This window comes from Protobothrops mucrosquamatus, unplaced genomic scaffold (assembly GCF_001527695.2).
Source record: "Protobothrops mucrosquamatus isolate PMUCROS unplaced genomic scaffold, P.Mucros_1.0 scaffold380, whole genome shotgun sequence".
Classification (NCBI taxonomy): Eukaryota; Metazoa; Chordata; class Lepidosauria; order Squamata; family Viperidae; genus Protobothrops; species Protobothrops mucrosquamatus.
This window is the reverse complement of record NW_015386712.1, coordinates 803,867-824,956: the sequence shown is the minus strand read 5'-3', so window position 1 is coordinate 824,956 and position 21,090 is coordinate 803,867. Positions and strand designations below refer to the sequence as shown.

At 33.7% G+C, this 21,090-nt stretch overlaps 1 protein-coding gene across 1 annotated transcript in view; it reads left to right on the top strand.

The window, feature by feature from the left end:
* The first annotated feature begins 7,683 nt into the window (after positions 1-7,683).
* Positions 7,684-21,090, top strand: part of PBRM1 (polybromo 1) — a 52,302-nt gene continuing 38,895 nt past the window's right edge. The window contains exons 1-10 of the mRNA XM_029284117.1: positions 7,684-7,830; positions 9,502-9,599; positions 10,813-10,960; positions 11,359-11,502; positions 11,654-11,770; positions 14,972-15,040; positions 15,612-15,710; positions 16,873-16,988; positions 18,327-18,422; positions 20,836-20,927. Of these exons, the coding sequence (XP_029139950.1) occupies positions 7,690-7,830; positions 9,502-9,599; positions 10,813-10,960; positions 11,359-11,502; positions 11,654-11,770; positions 14,972-15,040; positions 15,612-15,710; positions 16,873-16,988; positions 18,327-18,422; positions 20,836-20,927 (1,120 nt within the window). The 5' untranslated portion in view covers positions 7,684-7,689. The remainder of the gene's footprint in view (positions 7,831-9,501; positions 9,600-10,812; positions 10,961-11,358; positions 11,503-11,653; positions 11,771-14,971; positions 15,041-15,611; positions 15,711-16,872; positions 16,989-18,326; positions 18,423-20,835; positions 20,928-21,090) is intronic.

Below are 21,090 nucleotides of genomic sequence, written 5' to 3'. Positions count from 1 at the left end.
CTCGCCGTTGTCACCGCCGTTGCGGCTGCCGCGCCCCCCGTCACCGCCGCTGCGGGACTGAGCGCGGCCGCGGCTGCAGGAGGCGGAGGATTAGCAGCAGCAGCGGGGCTGGCTGGGTAAGTTCAGGGTGAGGGGCCGGGCTTGGCTTGGCTTGGGAAAATAAGCGGCGCTCGCGGGAAGGGAAGACAGGAGGCCGCGACGAAGTCTCCTTTGTGTGGCTCCGGAGCCGCCGGGCGAGATTCTTTTGCCGAAGCCCCGCTCTCTTCGCCTCGTCTCCCGAGGACTCGGGGCTGCTCGCCTCCCTTTAGCTCCTCTTCGGGTCTGCCCGCTTCTGACCGGCCTTCTCTCCCCTCCCGAGGGGAAAGAGACCGGCCCTCCCACCCAGCCAGCCCCTGAACTGCCTCTGACCTACTAACCCTCTTTTCTCTCTGACTTTCACACACAAATCCCCCCCTGCGAATCTTCCCGTGTTTCTGGTCGGTGGTGGATTCTTCCCAGGAATTTGTGGGTGATTTATTTGTTTTCCGGGTTTTCTTTTTCCCTTGTCACCACGTTAGGGGAAATAGAAAAAAAAAACCCCAACATTTCACAACCAGTTAACAGGAGGTATCCTAAGCCTCTGGTGAAGAAATGATTTGAAGTTTTCGCCTTAGTCCAGAGCAGAGCCGCTGCACTTGTCAAAAGTAATGAATTCTTTGACTGAATCCTCTCTCTCTCCCATCCTCTTCTCCACACAGAGGCGTAAACAATCTTGTTGGCTACTTTTCCACAGTAAAACTTTCTTCTGAAATAACAAATTATAGTTTCTTGAAAAGCATGGCTTTCAGTTTTCTGATAAAAAGAATATGAAATACAGGTACTGGTTCTGAAGCTGGATTCATATATATATATATATATATATGGCTTTGCTTGTTATGTGGCCACAACAGGTGTTCATTTGAATTTAGCATATTGTACGAACCCGGCCACAGTTACTTCACAAAGCACAAAAGGACAGGAATTCTGCAAATTATAACAGCTAAAAAGAGTGATATGTACCATCAAGTGTGAAATTGACCGCCCTTTAATATTTCATATTTCCTTTATTTAAAGATGCTGAAGAGCTTAGCAGTGCACTGGAATTTATAGTTTAGTTATTCACCTAATAGCCAATGTTTTGAAACATCCAACGTTCATTTATTTCTATATTTAAGGAGTTATCTATTTCTCATTTTGCTTAGCCAATGAAAATATGCCATTCTATTGAGACTGTCTTCATTTTCTGCCTGTTAAAATAAATTTTGAAAAACTAAGGAAGCCATTGTCAGAAGAGAACTCCATTGGTTTTCTTTTCTTTTTTTTTTTAGCATATTGATAACATCCAAATAGACAGATTTGGCTGACACCATTAACAAGCTTTCAAGTTGCACAGAACTTTTTTCAGATCTACAGTATAATGAAGGAGTCTTATATTTTTGGAAATTAGAATTATCTACTCCAAATTATTAAAATTATCTAGTCCAAAAGGAAAAAATGTAGTTAGATGGCTGTTTTCATTTAATAATAGAATAATGGTTATTTCTACAGAATAGTACAAGATGCTGTTTTCATGCTTCTGATAAATATAGATTTTTTTTCATTTCATTCTACCCAGAGATTATAGCTTAAAAGTGATGTTTTATATATGAAAAATAGTTTTGTTCTTGATATGAATTTTAGCAATTAATTTAGCTGATATACCTAAGTCAGAAAAATTAATGTCCACTAAACTGTTGTTATATTGTAACAATTGTAACTATGTTGGCAGTTTATTTAAAATACTTAAAGCATAGTAATTATCTAAAGTCAAGTAAACATTCTCATACTGTTCAAGAAACTAACTAATAGAAAAAGAATGATAGTTCAGTCAGTGGAGTATTTATTTATTTATTAACTGTTCAGATAAGTCATTTGATATAAAGATTTAGAATAAAAGGCAGACTACAAAATGCCCTTTTAGATAGTAGGTTAAGTATTATTTTTAAATGCACTATACTGTGTACTCTTTTTCGTACCTGAAACAATTGTAAAAGGATTATTTACATTTAAAAAATACTCATCACAATATTGTCTTTTAGGACAGGCTGGCCAAGAGGCCATGGCCCGGAAGTGGGCCTCCGCCCATAGATTGGGGACCTCTGTTTTAGGATATGCAGTATAATGCAAAGAATAGAAAGGGAGTAGGTAAAAAAATTAAAGGCAGAAGATGTGAAAAGGAAATATAACTAAAAGTATTTTATATCAACATTACTTACTATAATGCTCTATCCTTGCAAATTATGCTTATTTCCACACTATTTCATGCACTGTTTTATTTTTTTAACCCTTTGATCTTTTCTTTTTTGAAGAACTCATCAACTCTGTCCAATCACAGCTTTCATGTTTCCCCTTCTCAGATCATTCATTTTTATTTCACAATGTTTTATTTCCAGTTTGATCCTCTTTCATCCTCACCAAATCACCTCAGTGAATTTCTTTTGAACTGGTTAGTCACAGTTGCCTTTAATCTATGTTCATTTAACACTCTTTGGTTTCTGATAAGTGTTTCTTCTATTATTATATACTGTCAATAATTAACGTATTCCCACCACGTTTGACGTAAATTTCTTTTGGCATACCTATCTCTCACTTTATAATAAAATGGGCAGAAAACATTATTTTTATATTGCCATTTTTGTTTATTTCAACAAGCATTGATGCTTCACAACAGACCACATATTCCATCATTTTAATCAAATCTTTTCTTCCAAAATTTGCATGTTATAATTTCTCCACCCATTTTTCCACCTTAAGGAAAATTCAAGTAAGATACATAAATTAATCTTCCTTCGTGTTTTGTTATTTACAGAAACTTGCAGTTGTTCTACTTACTTTTTCTAGTCAAATGCAATTACAGGTAGTCCTTGACTTACAAGGGTTCATTTAGTGACCATTCAAAATTACAACAGCACTGAAAAAAGTGACTTATGACTATTTTTCACACTTATAACCCCTACAGCATCCCTATGGTTACGTAATCAAAATTCTGATTCTTAACTGACTCATATTTATGATGATTGCAGTGTCGTAGGGTCATGTGATCACCTCTTGTGACCTTCTGACAAGCAAAGTCAATAGGGAAACCAGATTCACTTAATAGCTGTGTTACTAACTTAACAACTGCAGTGATTCCCTTAACAACTGTGGCAAGATAGGTCATAAAACAGGGCAAAATTCACTTAACAAATGATTCACTTAGTAACAGAAATTATGGTTGTAAGTCAGACTACCTGTACTTTGGTTTTTAATATATTAATATTGACATATGCAGACACAGATTGTGTCTGAATCTAACATTCACATGAATCATTTTGGTTCTCTCCCATAGTGTCGCATCATCTGCATACAAAAGTATAAGTACTTTCATGTCCCCAATCATCACAACTAACAAGACACATTTCCTAATATATTTATTCATTTTGATGATTTTAAAAAATCAATCAGACATTAGACATCTATCCTGCTTCCTGCCTAATGTTGAATCATTTGATAATCATTCAATGTCCTTATGTATATTGTATTTCAATTAGATCCTCTTTACCATATTTAGCAACCACACTAACACCATACTTACATTAAACATTCCATAATTCAAGCTTATTCTCTTTACTCTACACTTTCTTTGAATCAAAAAATTAGTAGATCATATATTTGTGCATTCCTCGAAAACATTCTCAAAAGCGAAAATCTCTATACAAAAAGTCATACAGCTTTCTTAAATTTTGCTAATATCATCTCACACGTTTTCTATCAGAATTGCCAAGCACCTTGCCAAGCATACTTAACAGATTAATCTCTTTACATTCATTCTTGCTACCTTTTCCTTTGTTTGGCGAACAATAACACTATTCTTTTATTGTCAGGTATTGAAGCAGCTGTCTCTCTCTCTCTCTCTCTCTCTCTCTCACACACACACAATACCCAAGTCAGATAGGCAGACCATAAGCAAACCAAGTCAATGTTCTAATATCTGTCTGCTTTTACCATCTACACACTACTATTCTTTAATATTCACATAGCATATATTACTTCTTTTTTATCAGTTTTTAAAAACTAGTTATAGGATTCATTTGAATTTTGCTCTTCATTATCATACCCAAGCAAATCTCCTTCCAGGATTCTCTCACTTCAGTTTCATCCCATATTATTTAATTAATTCTGAGAGAACCTCCTTGTTGAATCAATATAGTATTGTAAATATTACCCACTTTCCAACCAATGTTTTATTTTATTTCAAAATCTCTTTTGCTTCTTTTCTTCCTCTTTTAATCAAGGGGTTTTTGCTATCTTGGATTACATTATTTTATACATGTACAATATTTTTCATCCTCAAAGACATTAAAAAATGCATTATCATCATTTCAACCACTATATGAAGTACAAACCCATCATTTAACCTTTAACTTTCAATATCTCTGCTTTGTTTGAGTTTGCTTTCAATTTATTTGTCATTTATCAGACAAAATTACAGCTGCTGCTCTTGGCTTGGAATAAAATATGAAAAAGTTTTTACCAAAATGTGATTTACTTCTATGTATATATGAACTATAGTTTGTCGCCTTATGTGTTGTAAATATAACCAATTATTCCAAAATCAATGACTAAGCTATAGTTTGAAGGGCTTCAGCAGCTGTATTTAAAAGTGTTAGATGTGTGTCTGCATTTTTAACTAGAAGTTTTTATAATGATTTATAATTTATTATAATTAAACCTGTTTTATGATGTATACTGGCCTTTGCAATTTCTGAATCTGTTATTTTTTGAATGCTGTTCATTATTTAAGTAGAATAACAATAGATACACTATAGTGACTTGTATATAATGAACAGTCTTTTTTGTTAGTATAGTTCTATAATAATATGACCATTAAGACCCTAGTTGTACCATATCAAGTAGCAGAGTTTTGTACTGATTAGTTTAAAACTACAAACTTTATTCACTTATTCTAAGACTGCTAGTTTCGTTCTGAATTTTGAATAAACATTATTTCAAATTTGCTAACAATCCAGTTATTGTAATCCTACATTGTGCTGTTTTCTATAGTTTTCCTTATTCTTTCTTCTTAATTCCTTTATTTACCTTTCTTCCTTTGTTTCTTCTCTGTTTTCCTTTCCTTTTGTTATCTTCTCTTTCAGTTTTGGCTGTACTAATACTGCGGCTGAGTTGGTGCTTTAAAGATTTCGCTTTTCTCAGTTTGTTTACTTGCCTATCAGACATTATGAGGAGATTGGCTTTTCGTGGTGCTGGTTGTACTCTGGTAAATCTGGTAATTTGCTGGTAATGTGTGTGCTGTTTGTCCCTCTTCCATACATCTCAGCCATTTTTGTTTTATAAAGGTAGTCCCTGACTTATAACCACAAGTGAGCCAAAAATTTCTGTTGTTAAGTGATACATTTGTTAAGTGAATTTTTTCCCATTTTACGACCTTTCTTGCCTCAATTGTTAAATAAATCACTGCAGTTACTAAATTAAGTAACATGGTTGTTAAGTGAATCTGGTTTCCCCATTGACTTTGCTTGTCATAAGGTCACAAAAAGTGATCACATGACACAGCAACCGTCATAAAGATGAACCAGTTGCCAAACATTTGAATTTTGATCACATGACCATGGAGCTGCTGGAAAAGTCATAACTGTGAAAAACAGTCATAAGTCACTTTTTTTCAGTGCCGTTGTAACTTTGTACAGTCACTAGATGAACTGTTGTAAGTCGGGAACTACCTGTATTTGTAAATGTCATGTTTTTTTCATTTATCTCATGAATGTACATTAATTTGGTTATCAGACATGAAGTGCAAATGTATTAACACAATTACATTATACTAACTGTATATTGTATATTCTTAAAATATTTTTCTGTAAATAAAAATTGGAAAACATGATTTTCTATTTGTTTCCATTGGAAAACCAACTATAGTAATCTTATATTTTAATTTTGTTAAAAGAACTTGACTGGGATAATAGCTGAGAGGCATATTTATTTTATTTTTCTGCTTTTAAATGAGTAGGAAATTTTGAAAGGTTTATGAATCACTTCACACTTTAAAATTGCAAACAAGTCATTAGCTCACTTGTTCATGGTCATCTTTTAATCTGCATTTGTACTGTGTAATTTCAGATTTAAGATTCAGCTTTTTCGTTTCAGATCAACTAGTTCCTTATGGTTCCATAATTGCTTTATGCTTTAAATAAAAAATAGTTTAAGTAACATATACTTTGTTTAAAATTGGTTGATCCTTTAATTTCAATAGTAATTATATTACATTATAATTAATGTTTGTCTTCAATTAAATAATAGTTTTCTTAGAAAGTACTGGCAAAATATAAGAACCTTACTTAACTTAAGATTCTTTTATATTTTGTTTTCAGCACTTAATCTATGTCCACATTAATGTATTCAACCTATTGTGTAATATCACTGCATTCTCCTGACAGAAGCATTTCTACTGGTGTTGATGAGTTTAGATTGCATCATTTACTTCTAGCTTAGCAAACAAATTATTTTCAAATAATATTTTATATTCTCTCACTTTTTCTTTTAGGACACTTTTGCACAAATCACAGTAACTTTTACGGCATAAATTTTGCATGCCTACTTCAAAATCATGCTTAACATAACTATATACTTTTTTAAAATGTTACGTATGAAAGTACTTTGGGACATAAATTGCTCTTATATTGAATATAGTCTATGAGAAATATGATCATAATCTCTGTAATTACTATACGTTTAATTTTAGCAACTAATTCATGATTCGCTTGTAATTGAACATTCATTCTTCAGTCACAATTGGAGCTAATAATACTTTTGGTCTTTGGTGTTGGCACAAAACAGAGTTTGGTTGTAATTATTTTTGCTTAATGTTGTACATTGCCTTGAAAGCTGTCAGGTGGACAAAAGGAGATTGATATACTGTATTCGCTTAAATTAGTTATTAGGACAATACTTGATGTCTAGATTTTTCAAGCATTTAGAAATCACAAAATAACATAACTAATTTATTTAGCCAGCACGAGCATTGATAGAAATAGAAATGTTGTAGTCCCTTCAGAAAACCATTTATTTTGTTATAATTTTGTCATCAAGGGGCTTGGATAATACAATGATTGCTTGGCAGTAAAACCATTAATATAATATTCCAATATATTATATTTCCCAAACTTGTCTCTATTCCCCAGACAGCATGGCCATTTCCCAGAATTCTGGGATCTAAAGTGTGTAAGAAGCTATGTGTTGTCCAGAAGTTATCTAAAAACAAATTTTCTAGGATAGAAGGTTATTTACAGTATTCCAGACATGTTCCAAGTCCACAAAATTGTATGCAAAAAATGCCCTAGAGAGCTAGAGGGAGTGGGAATAGTTCCTTATCAGTGTGTTTCATTATTGTTCTTAGTTAGCCATGCTCACAGTGGTAGCCATTGTGTGAATAGGTGTGGAGCCAGTTTATCAGAATAACCACATTCTTTCAAAATACACAGAGTACCAAAGACACACTGAAACCTGCTATAAATTATTTCAAATAATGGAATTGTTGATTTTTTAGGGTTTACTATCTTGTTATCTTGTGTTCTCTTTGTTTGAAAGCTTCAAGTTTAAGAACATTTTTCTCTATTATAGAAGAAGTTGGATTCCATGAGCTCAAAGAGGCGAAGGGCTACCTCTCCTTCTAGCAGTGCCAGTGGAGGAGATTTTGATGATGGTCACCATTCCACAAACACACCAGGTCCAAGTAGGAAACGGAGAAGACTTTCCAACCTCCCAACAGTTGATCCTGTAAATACCTTGAATGTCTATCTTTCTAGCCTGGTCATTGTGTACAAGAAACAGTCTATTACAGAGATCCTCAAGCTTTTGGGCACCAGGGACCAGTTACATGGAGAGAGGTTTTTCCGTGGACCGGAGGGGGCGTGGTTTTGTGTGCTGCCTGCATCCTGCAGATGGGGCTTTGCTTGTTTGTGTGGCCCGGTTGCTGGCACGGACTGGGGATTGGGGACCCCTGGTCTATTATATCACCAGAAACCAATTGTATCAGTATTGCTACAAATATATTTTGCATTTTAACATTTGGGATACTTAAGTTTGCTGAAAAATGTTGAATTACAGGGATTCCTTGTTTAGCAACTGGTCTGTAAAGCAAAGGAAAGTTGAAGTGAGATCATAAGTCATGTTTCATGTCATGACCATTTTATTTAACAACCAAGTTGCCAGCCCCAGGTGTCGTTGTAAATGAGGACTTCCTGTACACTTAATTGCACTTTATAAGTGATGCAATTCACCATCTTCTTTGAAGTTGACAGCTTTCCCAGGGTTGTTGAAGTCAGAGTCTTCAGACCTTGGTATGATGGTGGAGTGAAATGTTAGTGCAGTTGAAGGAAATAACAAATAAAAACTTCCACATTTAAGTGTTTTAAAATCTCCTAGCCACCTTCCTTATATTGGGCTGATTTTTCTTAGTGTCATAGGGATATCTGCTGATAAAACAAAAGGGTGCTGATTATTTTTCTTAGGAGTATTTCTAGTATCAGAAAAACCAAACATTTTTTGTTATAAAATAACAACAAACCTTATTTTAAATAATAATATAAAACAGTAAATTAAGAAAAATTGTCCCTGCCCATTTTTGGAGTGTAGACCTCCCCTACTGGGCAAACTGTGGCACGTAAACTGGCAAAAGGTGGAGGCCCCTTTCCTGTACAGTAGGATTTTCTCCTTTAGATGTTCCTTTAGGAAATGAATTTTATTTGTATATAAGCTGTTTAACATGTTCACGGACAAAATTCATTTTCCCCCAGTCTATCTTCAAATTAATAAAACAGAATTTCTTTGTTTAGTTTAGTTTGGTTTGGTTGATTTTGGCTGTTATAATTGCTTATTTTGTGCACAGACTTTGTAATTGGAATTGGCAACTTGATGGTTGAGGGAGACTATCAAACACAACTTTGACAATGAAATGGTTAAGGATGACTTAAGACTACAGATATGAATTGGGAAGAGATAAAAGAGGTTAGCTTAGCTACTGGTCGTGACTCTGTGTTATTAGCTCATTGATGGTTCTTTCTTTTCCAACTGGTCAAATTGACCAAATTAAGAAATCCTAGATTTTTTAGAGGTCATAGCATATGGTTCCATTTATAACAAAAATACCTGAAATACACACACACACACACACACACACACACTTTGATCAGTATAAGATGGCATTTTCTTTAAACTTCTTTTTCTGGACAAAAATAGTAATGTATCCCATCTCTCTCATGGCTTCAGTATTTTATGAAATTTTACATGGCGTTGTCCTTTGTTCTTGCTGGCTCATCTCTAAACAAGAAAAATGCTACATGATTTTGAAACATGAAATGTTTTGAACATTAGAAGTATAGTGTTTTATAGATACTCAATATCACTGCAAATGTACTTTTATTTTTTCCTGTTGCCCTACTATTTTAGATTGCTGTTTGCCATGAATTATACAACACAATCAGAGATTACAAAGATGAACAAGGAAGGCTTTTATGTGAATTGTTCATTAGGGCCCCCAAAAGACGGTAAGCTTAAGATGTTGATTGATAAGTAATCTAATGTATGTATTTTGGTGTTTTACTATTTATGTAGAGTATGTAAAACAATTTGCTATAAAGTGTTTTAAGTTTTAAGTGTGAAATGTCTAGCTGTAACTGCAAAACTGCAAAAGCATCAAGAAGGCTATTTCGATCATTTCAGGAGGGTCTCAAACTTCAACCAGCCTGTTTTGTACTTAGTGCAGATGTTTGAAGGAGTTCCACGCACAAAATGATTCAAAAGAAGATGTTAGATGTACTCCTAGTATTTATGTTTTTGTTTGTAAATTGGATGATCAAGTTACTTATATTTATAAATAGAAGGAGCTGTTTTGGTTGTTATATTTCAACAGAAGTAAGGTTTATAAATAGAATAATACAGATGTCCCCAATCTTTTGGACACCAGGGACTGGTGCCATGGAGAAAGATTTTTACACACACCAGAGGGGGTGTCGTTTTGAATACTGCCTGCATCCTGAGGATGGAGTTTTGCTTGTTTGTGCGATCCACTTGCTGGCGTGCTGTGGACCGGTGCTGGTCCACAGACCGGGAGTTGGGAACCCTTGCAATAATACATGAAGATATGTTAGGTGCAAAAATACTAATGACAGAGACCTCTTTTCATATTTCATACCTCTTATGAGAATTCAGGAAAGCCTTGCAGGAGGCTTCTGCAAGTTTTAAGAAGGAGATGAGATGCAGGGAATCTTTGTTGGCAATCACATGATTGAGAATTGGACATTTGGCAACAGGCAAATATTTTCAACCATCATAGTGTCCTGTGGTCACATGATTGCCATATGCATCCTTCACAGCCAGTTTTTGGCAAACAGAGTCAATGGTGAAACCAGCTGAAAAATTGCAAGTTGCGATCATGTGATAACTTGTTTAGCAACTGTGGCAGAAATAAGGTTGTAAGTTTGTTAATAACACGATGTCTTACTTAACAAGGGTGTTGTTTAGCGATGAAGTTGCCATTCCCAATTGTTAAATGTAGACTTCCTATAATAAAAATAGCTCAGGGAACAGTGCTGATGTCAGAAATCCATTATTTTGTTATTATGCTGATGTAACTGTTGATATAATTGACAAAATTATTCTGGCTTTTGAGTAGAATAATCTGGAGTATATATTTTAACACCTATTGTGAGGCACTGTGATATTTGTATTAATTGCATTTTCAAAATGTTATTACAACAGAAATCAGCCAGATTACTATGAAGTAGTTTCCCAGCCTATTGATTTAATGAAGATCCAACAAAAGTTAAAAATGGAGGAATATGATGATGTGAACGTCTTAACTGCTGACTTCCAACTGCTGTTTAATAATGCAAAATCCTATTATAAGGTGATAGTGCTTTATTTTAAAAGTCATGGATTATATTTTCTAGCACTGATTTATGTATGAGTAAATAGGTGGAAAAGGTAATTTCAAGCCTCTCAAAAGCTGACAATTAGAACAAGTAGCTTTTATTCTCATTTGTAATATAATTACAGGTAATGACATTTTATCTGATATTAATACTATAACTGTTATATATGTATATATGAATGCTTTTACTTATTAAAAATGATTAGATCTAAAGTGTTTTAGCGATAAGCACCTACTTAAATTAAGGAGCCAGTGAGAGATGAAGCAAGTGCCCCCACTCTGGGTCCAAACCACCTTTCCTATTTTAATTAGAAGTATCCTTGTTTATTTGCTAATTTAAAAACAAAGAATATTGTTTTGATTCTGTTACACAGCCAGACTCTCCTGAATATAAGGCTGCCTGCAAATTGTGGGATTTATATGTACGAACAAAAAATGAATTTGTTCAGAAGGGAGAGGCTGAGGACGACGAGGATGATGATGAAGGCCATGACAATCAAGGGACTATTTCTGAAATAGTAAGTATGAACTTTGCTACTTGACAATAAATATAATACTTATATTGTATTGGTCTATGGCCAAGTCAAAGTATGCACAACTGAATTAATCACATTTTTTAACATTTACACTTACTATTCAATTGCCTTAACAGGATTATTTTTGTATCAGTCTTCTCCAGGTTATTTAAAAGAAATTCTTGAACAACTTCTTGAAGCAGTAGTTGTAGCTACAAATCCATCAGGCCATCTTATTAGTGAACTTTTTCAGAAGCTTCCCTCTAAAGTGGTGAGTCACAATAACTAAAAATAATTATTATAATACACTTTATTGAACCAATTTCAGTACAAGACTATTAGCAGAAGTGAAATCTAAACATGAGTATAAAAAGCACCAGCTTGAATTGAGACAGAAAATAGGAAAACCATTCCATGTGAGAAAAACTCTGCAAATGCCATTTTCCTGTTGCCTGCTTGCTTGCTTGCTTGCTTGCTTGCTTGCTTGCTTGCTTTCTTTCTTTCTTTCTTTCTTTCTTTCTTTCTTTCTTTCTTTCTTTCTTTCTTTCTTTCTTTTTTTCTTTCTTTCTCTTTCTTTCTTTCTTTCTTTCTTTTTTGCTTTATTTAACTTAATTTTATAAAATATTTTAAGCATATGGATAAAAACAACATAAAGTAATAAGAGAAAATATAAAGAATAAAAAGAGAATAGGGATAGAAATGAAAAGTGGTATAAAGAAAAAGAAAGGAAAAAGAAAATGACTTCATACTTCTTCCAAGTATATAAGATCACTTTTGACTCTTAATTTAAAACTATGCTATAATATAATGTCTATTTTAACTTAGCCATTGTTGCCAGTTCTGTCATCTTTATTAATCATTCCTCTACTGTAGGTATTGTAGGATCTTTCCAATGCTGGGCATATAAAAGTTGCGCTGCTGTTATATAAAACACCATGTGATTTTTCCCATATTTTATTCATAAACCCTAACAAAAAAGTTTCATCTGAATTGTAGATTAATTTTCAAGATTTTTTTAAATTACATTGCTAATTTCATTCAATATTATTTAGCTCTTTTGCAAGACCACCAAAGGTGATATAAGAGTTTTACACTTCCAGCAACTGTTTGGAGATCCTTTATATATTTTAGCCAATTTGTCTGGGGATAAGTACCATGTATTTATAATTTTATAAAAGTTCAGTCCCCTTATCCACAAGTTTTCCTACTGATCAATTGGTATATTGAATTTATTTTGCTCAGCTTATCACACAGCTTTTAACTAATTCATCTTCCATTCCTGATTTTAACAAAAGTTTATACATTTTAGCAATAAGGTGTTCATCATTTGTACACAGTTCCATATCAAAAGCAGTTTTATCATGTTCAAAATCATAGAGTTTCTTGTTAACTTTAAATCTCACCATGAGTTCCAGATACAAAAAACATTGACAGTTGAAACATTCTAATGTCAGTTCCTCGCTAGATTTTAATTTGATATCATCTGTAGTGTATTTCAATAAATCATGCATATCTTAACCATTTTTATCCAGTCCTCATTTCATTTCTATAATGTACTTCAAGGGGAGAAAGCCAGAAAGGTATTGGCCTAATCTCATTTTATATTTATTCCAAATTCTCAAAATGGCTTGCCTAATAAAATGGTTATGAAGCCAATATTAATTTTAACTTTATCGTAGCATAGACACATATGCCATGCAAATCTCAAATCACAGCCTTCTGGATCTATTAATCATGTATCTCTTAACATCACCCAAGAAAGGCAAGAAGCTGCAAAGGGCAATTCAAATCTGGCAGGCCTAAACTTCCCCTCTCTTTAGCACAGGCATGTCAAACTCACGACGTCACATGATGTTGCGCGACGCATCAGAACTTTTTCCCCATTGCCGGCAATGGGATGGATGCGGTTTCGGTGTGATGCATCCGGCCCATGGGCCGGCAGTTTGACATGCCTGCTTTAGCATCATATAAGATCTTATGTTTAACTCTTGGATTTTTCTTCTCTTCCAGTTGCATGCTTTCTTGACCTCTGTTTGTCTTGGTTTATCTGAGTTAGCTGAGGGGAATTGATTAGGTGAATCTGTAGAATGTTAAAAGCTCTCAGGTTGAGGAAGTAGTGCTGCTGAGTCTTAAAGTAGGCAGTAGATTGCCCACTCCTGAGCAACCTCACCTTGGATCCAACAAAATAGAATACAGCTGTCTGAACTTGCATGATATCTCAATAGTTTTTGATCCTTCTCACATGGTAGAACCATTGTGAATTGAGAGAGAGAGAAAAATATAGTATTAGATGAGTGTATATTTTCACCCCAACAGGTATAGGCAACAGAACATAGGGAAGAAAAACCAAATGCACAGATGAAGTGATGGTATGAATGAGAGCCAATAGAATCATAAAGTTGGAAGGGACCTTGGAAGTCTTCTAATCCAGGCATGTCAAACTGCTGGCCCATGGGCCGGATGCATCATACTGAAACTGCGCCTATCCCATTGCCGGCAATGAGGGGAAAGTTGCAATACGTAGTGCGACGTCACGTGACTTTGCGAGTTTGACATGCCTGTTCTAATCCAGTCTAAGACTGAATTCTGACAAGATAGAGGCTTCATTGGCAGAGTGATTCTTGAGTATGGGAATTGAGGAGCTTGCTGTTCTGAACAAGCACAGTAGTTTCTATTCATGATTTTTTTAATATAAAATTTTATTGATTTTCTATTTTTACAAATCATAGGTGCTTAGTAAAACAACGTGTTGTCTGGGCTCATTTTCCACTTAACAATACATATTAAAATTATTCTGTATTTTCTTTTTCTTTGACTGAAGATAATGCCACCAAGTTCCTGAGACGATGGATGGATGGAGGGATGGAGGGATGGGCGGACAGACAGACAGACAGACAGACAGACAGATAGATAGATAGATTTAATAATGATAACAAAGTAGTAACTTGCAGATTTCTTAGAATAGAGCTAACCCTAATTTGCTGTACATATTAGGGTTCTCTGGGCTTCTGAAATTCAATATTAGGCAGTGGTTTTCCCAGCAACCAATTAATTGACATCTCCTAGGAAACTTCCAATCACCAACCCACCCTCCAGTTTCAGATCTTACACAAACTTACTATTTCAGACTGTAAAGACTACATGGCAGTGCCGCCTTCTGAATCGTACTAAGGAAACCTTCCTTTGAAAACAGGGCAAAATGTCCACAGAAAGTGTGTTTGATATTTTGGTAGTGATCTTCCAAAGCCTGGAGAACTTGATGCTAAGCATGTATAGTGGTAACTGGTAAACAAACAATCTATATGATCAAAAAATGTAGTCATTAAGACTAGTGGGGGTAGACATCACTGTATAAAGATTGTGTATGTCACTGATTGTAACTTGTGAAATTCAGATAGAAAAACTACAGTACATAGAATAGTTAATCAATGTTTCACATGGCATCATTTGGATTTCTTTTTTAAACTTTCAGCAATATCCTGATTATTATGCAATAATTAAAGAGCCCATAGATTTGAAGACTATCGCTCAGCGGATACAGGTGCAGTATAAATTTGGCTGTATTGCCTTGAACACAACATCCAGAAGGTGAAACAGTTTTGAAAAGAAATATTTGGAGTAATGAAATTTAAAGCAATACTTGTTTTTAGGTTATAGCTTTCTTAGATTAATTATTAAATTAACCAAACAAAATTAGCTTAGAGATTGTTTCCTACCATTGTTTTCTTGTTTTCTGAAAGAATTATTTAGTGACATTTCTTCTTAAATTGTTTATTTTTGTTCTTTTTATTTATATGGTAAAAATACTTTTATATATTGTGCTTTTGTTTCTAATTATATATTACTTTATCATTATGTTTGTATAGATCAGGGGTAGGCAACCTTGGCTCTTTTATGACTCGTGGACTTCAACTCCCAGAATTCCTGAGCCAGCCTGGCTCAGGAATTCTGGGAGTTGAAGTCCACGAGTCATAAAAGAGCCAAGGTTGCCTACTCCTGGTATAGATTATGTAAATGACAGAAAAACTCTGAAGTCCACACAGCAAAATTTTAAATTATACATATCTAATATGAAAATAATTTTTCAATTTTTAATCTGCTTTTACTTGTAGAATGGAAGCTATAAAAGCATTCATGCAATGACCAAGGATATAGATCTGTTAGTTAAAAATGCTAAAACTTACAATGAACCAGGATCTCAAGTATTCAAGGTTGGTTAAAAAGTAGAATTCAATTTCTTTTATCACAATACTCATACATAATATTAACATTCAGTAATTATAAGAATAGAAAACAATTCTGAAGATTGGATTTATACAAGCTCACTCTTAGTTATAGAGTATTCTCTGTGATTTGATAGAAATGAAGGGAGAAAAGACTTTTTCAAAGCTCTTCTGGTTTAGGCTTCCAAGGTTGGAGAGTCACATTTGCTTTTTGGTTTTTCCATAGTGATTTGTTACTTCTTTATCCACTTCAAATAGCTTTTATATTCCAGTTCCTTTGTGCTTAAAAATGTCAAGGTACTCAGTTATATCAATTCTGAACTTTGTATCTATGGAGGTTCTCAGTCATTCAGGTTGTCCCAAAAAGTGCTTTTTTCAAAAGGCAACTGGACTTTCTTTGGGGTTTTTTTTTTCTTGAAGACGTTTCGTTTCTCATCCAAGAAGCTTCTTCAGTTCAGAAATGTTGTCAAGGAAAAAAACAAAGACAATCGAATTGCCTTTTGAAAAAAAAAACATTTTGGGATCTAGACTTAGTAGTTGGCCACTTTGATCCTGCATCTCAAACGTTTCCTAGATAATAACTCCAAACCAGTTCTGGGATGTGTGTAATCCTCCCCGTTATTTTATTGTCAAATAATAGATTGGGTTTTGTAGCTGAAACAATTATTTGGTTAATGCAGAAAACAAGATAAATCTTTGATTCCAGTTACATTGTATGAACTAAATAAAATTAAATGATAATAGACCTTATTTTTAAATGTACATAAGTATGATTATGGCTTTCACATAACATTTTTACCAATGAATCATACCAAATTTAATAGGATCCATGCCACTTGCAGCATTTCATGCTAATGATAAGGACAATATTTAGGAATGTTTTGGCCATATGCCACAAGTTTAATCAAAACTCAGTTTTAGACCAAATTTATTTATGTTATTCTGATTTCTAATCTAGAGACTACTTTTCAAGCCAGCATACTTTGTCTACGATCAGCCAACCTGGAGGTATATAGTAGGCTCAGTATGCTATATATCTTAAGATGTATGGACATAGTACAAGCAAGATAACTTAATGTATTTATCTATCCTTGCAGACTATTCTTTTTAAAACTTCATTCAAAGATTTCTTTTTTACTTCCTTTAACAGGATGCAAATGCAATAAAGAAAATATTTAATATGAAAAAGGCAGAAATTGAGCATTCAGAATTAACTAAATCAAGTCTCCGAGTCAGGTATTGTAAGCAGAATAGAAATATAGAAAGGTATTGATATTTTCTTTTTTAGTTAACATTTTAACTTTTATGTGTTAAATATTAAAATTATCTGTAGCACTGAATTGTGGAGAAATAGTTGAGGTTTTTAAAATGTATATTAAAGAATATTAGGTGTCACAATATTATGATCTGATGCAAGATCTGATTTAAGATATTAAGCAGACATGACACCACATGCTCCTTAATTTTATGAATTTAATCTACAGTTCGGGATAGTGAAGATCTATTTCTTAGTTTTAATTTTTTAAAAGAAATTGGGAATCGTGGAATATTAAATCTTCCTATTAAGACTGTGCATAGCATTCATACAAAGTGTATTGCAATATTTAGGACCAGTACATTGCAGAAGCCTGACAAACAATATGGCTATTTTAGCAATTTGTTTCTGCTCTCATGTGTTGCAATGCATCTCTTTCGAATGCTTTACACATTCTTAATCTGTCTGTTCTCTTTTCATATGCCTTCAACTTTCTTAGTAAATTTATGTCTAAATTTTCCCCTACCATATTCTATATCTATATGCTAACTAGGTAATTCTGGGAATTGAAGTTCACACATCTTAAAGTTTACTGAGGTTGAGAAACACTGGTTTATATTATGTAGTCCAAGTTGAGCTTATTATATTATATTATGAATGAGATCAGCAAAAAAATAAGGATGCAAAGTTTTAGGCCTCAAGTCCTGAAAATTTAGAATTAGAGAACATAATTCAGGCTTTTCTACAAGAGTTCGCTCTATTCTTTTTATTTTGGGGGTGTTTTATGTTTTAGTATTCTTCCTAATTGTTGAATAGATTTGAATACATGAAAAATTGTTCACTAGCTTTTATCTTTATATTTTATTATGAACTGTGACAAATCTGGCTTTTGTTACTTCTGTGCTGCATAATTTGCTTTAAAATTGATCTCAATGTGGTTTTTTTATCTTTTGTCTTTAATAACTTAGTCCAAAACATCCCAGTGTCAATTAAGAGTGCTTTTACTTAATATATATTTGCAATTGGATATACATTTTCTCTGGAGTTAGTACTTAAAACTGAGACTACTGTTTTTCCATGCATACTTGACTCTGAAATCAATTGGATTTACTTCCAATAGGTGGAATAATTTAACTTTAAAAATTAGCCCTATTACTATGCCTAAAATATGTTGATTTTACAAACCCTTAGTAACATTTAATCATATATTTATCTGTTCAGTGCAATGGTGGAGTCTTTTGTAGCTTTCAAAACATATATAAAAGAGCTGAATTTTAATTGTGTATTATTTTGGCTTTTTGGTGGATTTCTTCTTTTCACTGTCTGTGGCTTATTTATTCTCCATAAAGGACTGGAAATCTGACTGCTTCCAGGCTGACAAGTCCTTCCTCACAGGGTAAAGGCAGTGTTGTTGATGAAAGAAATTCTGCTAATAAATATTTCCGGTGAGTCCTTAGTATCTAGATATAGTTCAGTCAGTTAATCTTTTCAACAAGCTGGTTTATCCCTCAAATATTAATTGTTAGCTTTATATGTATATAGAAAAAAGTAAGCATTTATTTTAAAAACCCAGAAGAATGGTCTCATTTGGTAACTTTGATGCCAGTTTTTTAAATATTTATGGTTTTAATAAACATGTATTATGTTGCTTTATTATTAAAGTTATAATTGCTAGTTGGGAGCTGTCCAGAGTTTGATATAAAATGGGTGGCTATATAAATGTGTTAAATAATAGATGGATGCATGGTTCATATATTTTAGGCCTCACTTTCCTTTAAATCTTCTGAATGAGTTTGCTATCAAGCCATCCACAAGGGAAGGTGCATCTGTACCAGTTTCTAAGTACCTTTCTGATATATGGAGCAACTCTCAAAATTCTGATCAGGACTCACGTAGCTTCAGAATTCCCAAACGCTCCAATTTTTGTTTGTTTGATTGCTTGTTCGTTTTGCTGGTAGATGACTGGATTTTTAAATTATAATTGAAAAGCCAATAATACTCTCCAGATTGCTATGAGAAATTATCTTTTCTTTAGTTATTATTATTCTGTAATAACATTTGCAATAATCATCTATCGGTTGTGTCATAGAAGAGGTCATATCAAATTTAAACACGAAATGTTTTCCTGCAGGGGATTGATATAGCTGTATTTCTGAATGTGAATGAGCCAAGCTTGATTTTGGCTCAGTCAGTGCAAAAAGCCAGTATTGGAGAAATTAGAGGGACTGTAGTGCATCAGTCAGATTGTCTTGCTAGCCAGCTCACTGAACCCAAAAGATAAGAGGATGATGGATTATATGTCTTGGTTTGAAATTAGAGTTGCTATGTTCCGTCAGTTAGTAGATTAACCAATTGAACATTGTTTAATGTATTATAGACACCCTTAATATAATAATTGTAGGTGACAGGTAAGTTCTTGGGAATTTTTTTTTCATTATTTCATATTAGGAAGGGATTAATGCCTCTCTTAGGATGACATTTATGACCTAAAATATCATACAAAATAAGCAGTTCTTAAAAATAGTGTACCTTCTATTTTTAATATTACATTACATCAATCATGAAGAACCTCATAGATTTTGCTCTATGGTTCTCCATAGATATAGTTCTTTATTGCTGAAAGCCTGATTCAGTTTAAAAGAGTAAGAATGTAATATGTCTGCCATTTACATGTTAGTTTTAAACAGCACCAATTATTTTGTTTGTTGCACTTTCCATGATAATCAAAGTTATCTGAAGATACAGTATTTATAAAAGAACTCATAAAACATAAAATATAAATGTTAATTGTTTTAAGTATTGCTTAACAATAAAGCACAATATATTTGAAAACATCAAGGTTATGATTTTGGTTAGAGTTAACAAACTCAAGTTCCATAATGTAAGAAACAATGCAGCATAGATACTAACATGACTCTCCTACAATGTAACCAAGTATATTATTCAGGAAAGAATGTCCAGGCTCTCCTTTCCTTTTCCTCATTGTTCAGGAAGTAGGGAATGTTCATCTAAATCTAATGCATTACTTTCTCAGTAGAATTCCCTTTCAGTGCCCCTTTTTACTAACTCAGTAGAAAGTGCACATTTTCTCAAAGACAAAAGATAAATACCCATGTCTAACATATCCATCATGAAGCAATCTGTCAACTTTTTTTTTCTTTTTTCATACCTCTCTGGGAAGAAAATAATTGACCTACATTATAGCTATGTTGAAATATTGAGCTTGTAATATTAAACATGTTCCTTTTTCTTTAAGGTAGTATAGCAAATAGCGCTTAAGAATACTGTCCCAATGGCTATTGTATTATTTTCTCATCTGGTTTTCAAATCCAGCAGAAAGGGAACCTTACTTAAAATTAAAATGTCTTCATTTTTGAAAAGTTTGAAAAGTTGCCACCTGCTAGGCTCATAACAAAGAAAGACATGTGGTGATTCTTCTAAGCTAAATTCTCTATTGTTTCACATGCATAGATATAAACTTGTCAGATTGAGTACTCTGCTATCTGCATCTACAATATACTCTGTAAACTATTAGGGAAGGGCTGTCTTCACCCTGTTTCTCTCACACATAATATCTTGACTGAGTTGCTTCTTACTCCTCTGAAATGCACCCACTCCCTCCTGGGAATCCACCACTTTGCAGTATGTTAAACTTGCAAGAGGCTTCTTCTGGAGAGGCAAAAGAACCTTGCATTAGACCCTGTAAAGCCCAGCATAAAGTTTATAATAAAAAAATAAACTTTCCTAGCAACAGCTATAAAAGAGCTACCTATATTTGCTATACTGTGCCAATATAGCTATACTCCAATCATAAGGGATTTTTCATTTATTACCTGTCTTTCCTTTAAAAATTCACAGTAACAAAAGAGCTGTCCAAGGCGATCGTTTATCAGCAATAACCATGACACTGCAATATGGATCTGAAAGTGATGAAGATGCTGTTTTAGCTGGTAGGAATTGAAGAAGCATTGTTCATATTTGCTAAGAAATTCCATTTGTTTTTCTTTGTCTAAAAATATGAGATATACACTTAAGTATTGTCATTTTATGAATCGAAATTATTAAATACACTCTCACTTAGGATCTCTTTAGTCAATTTGGAACATATGAAGA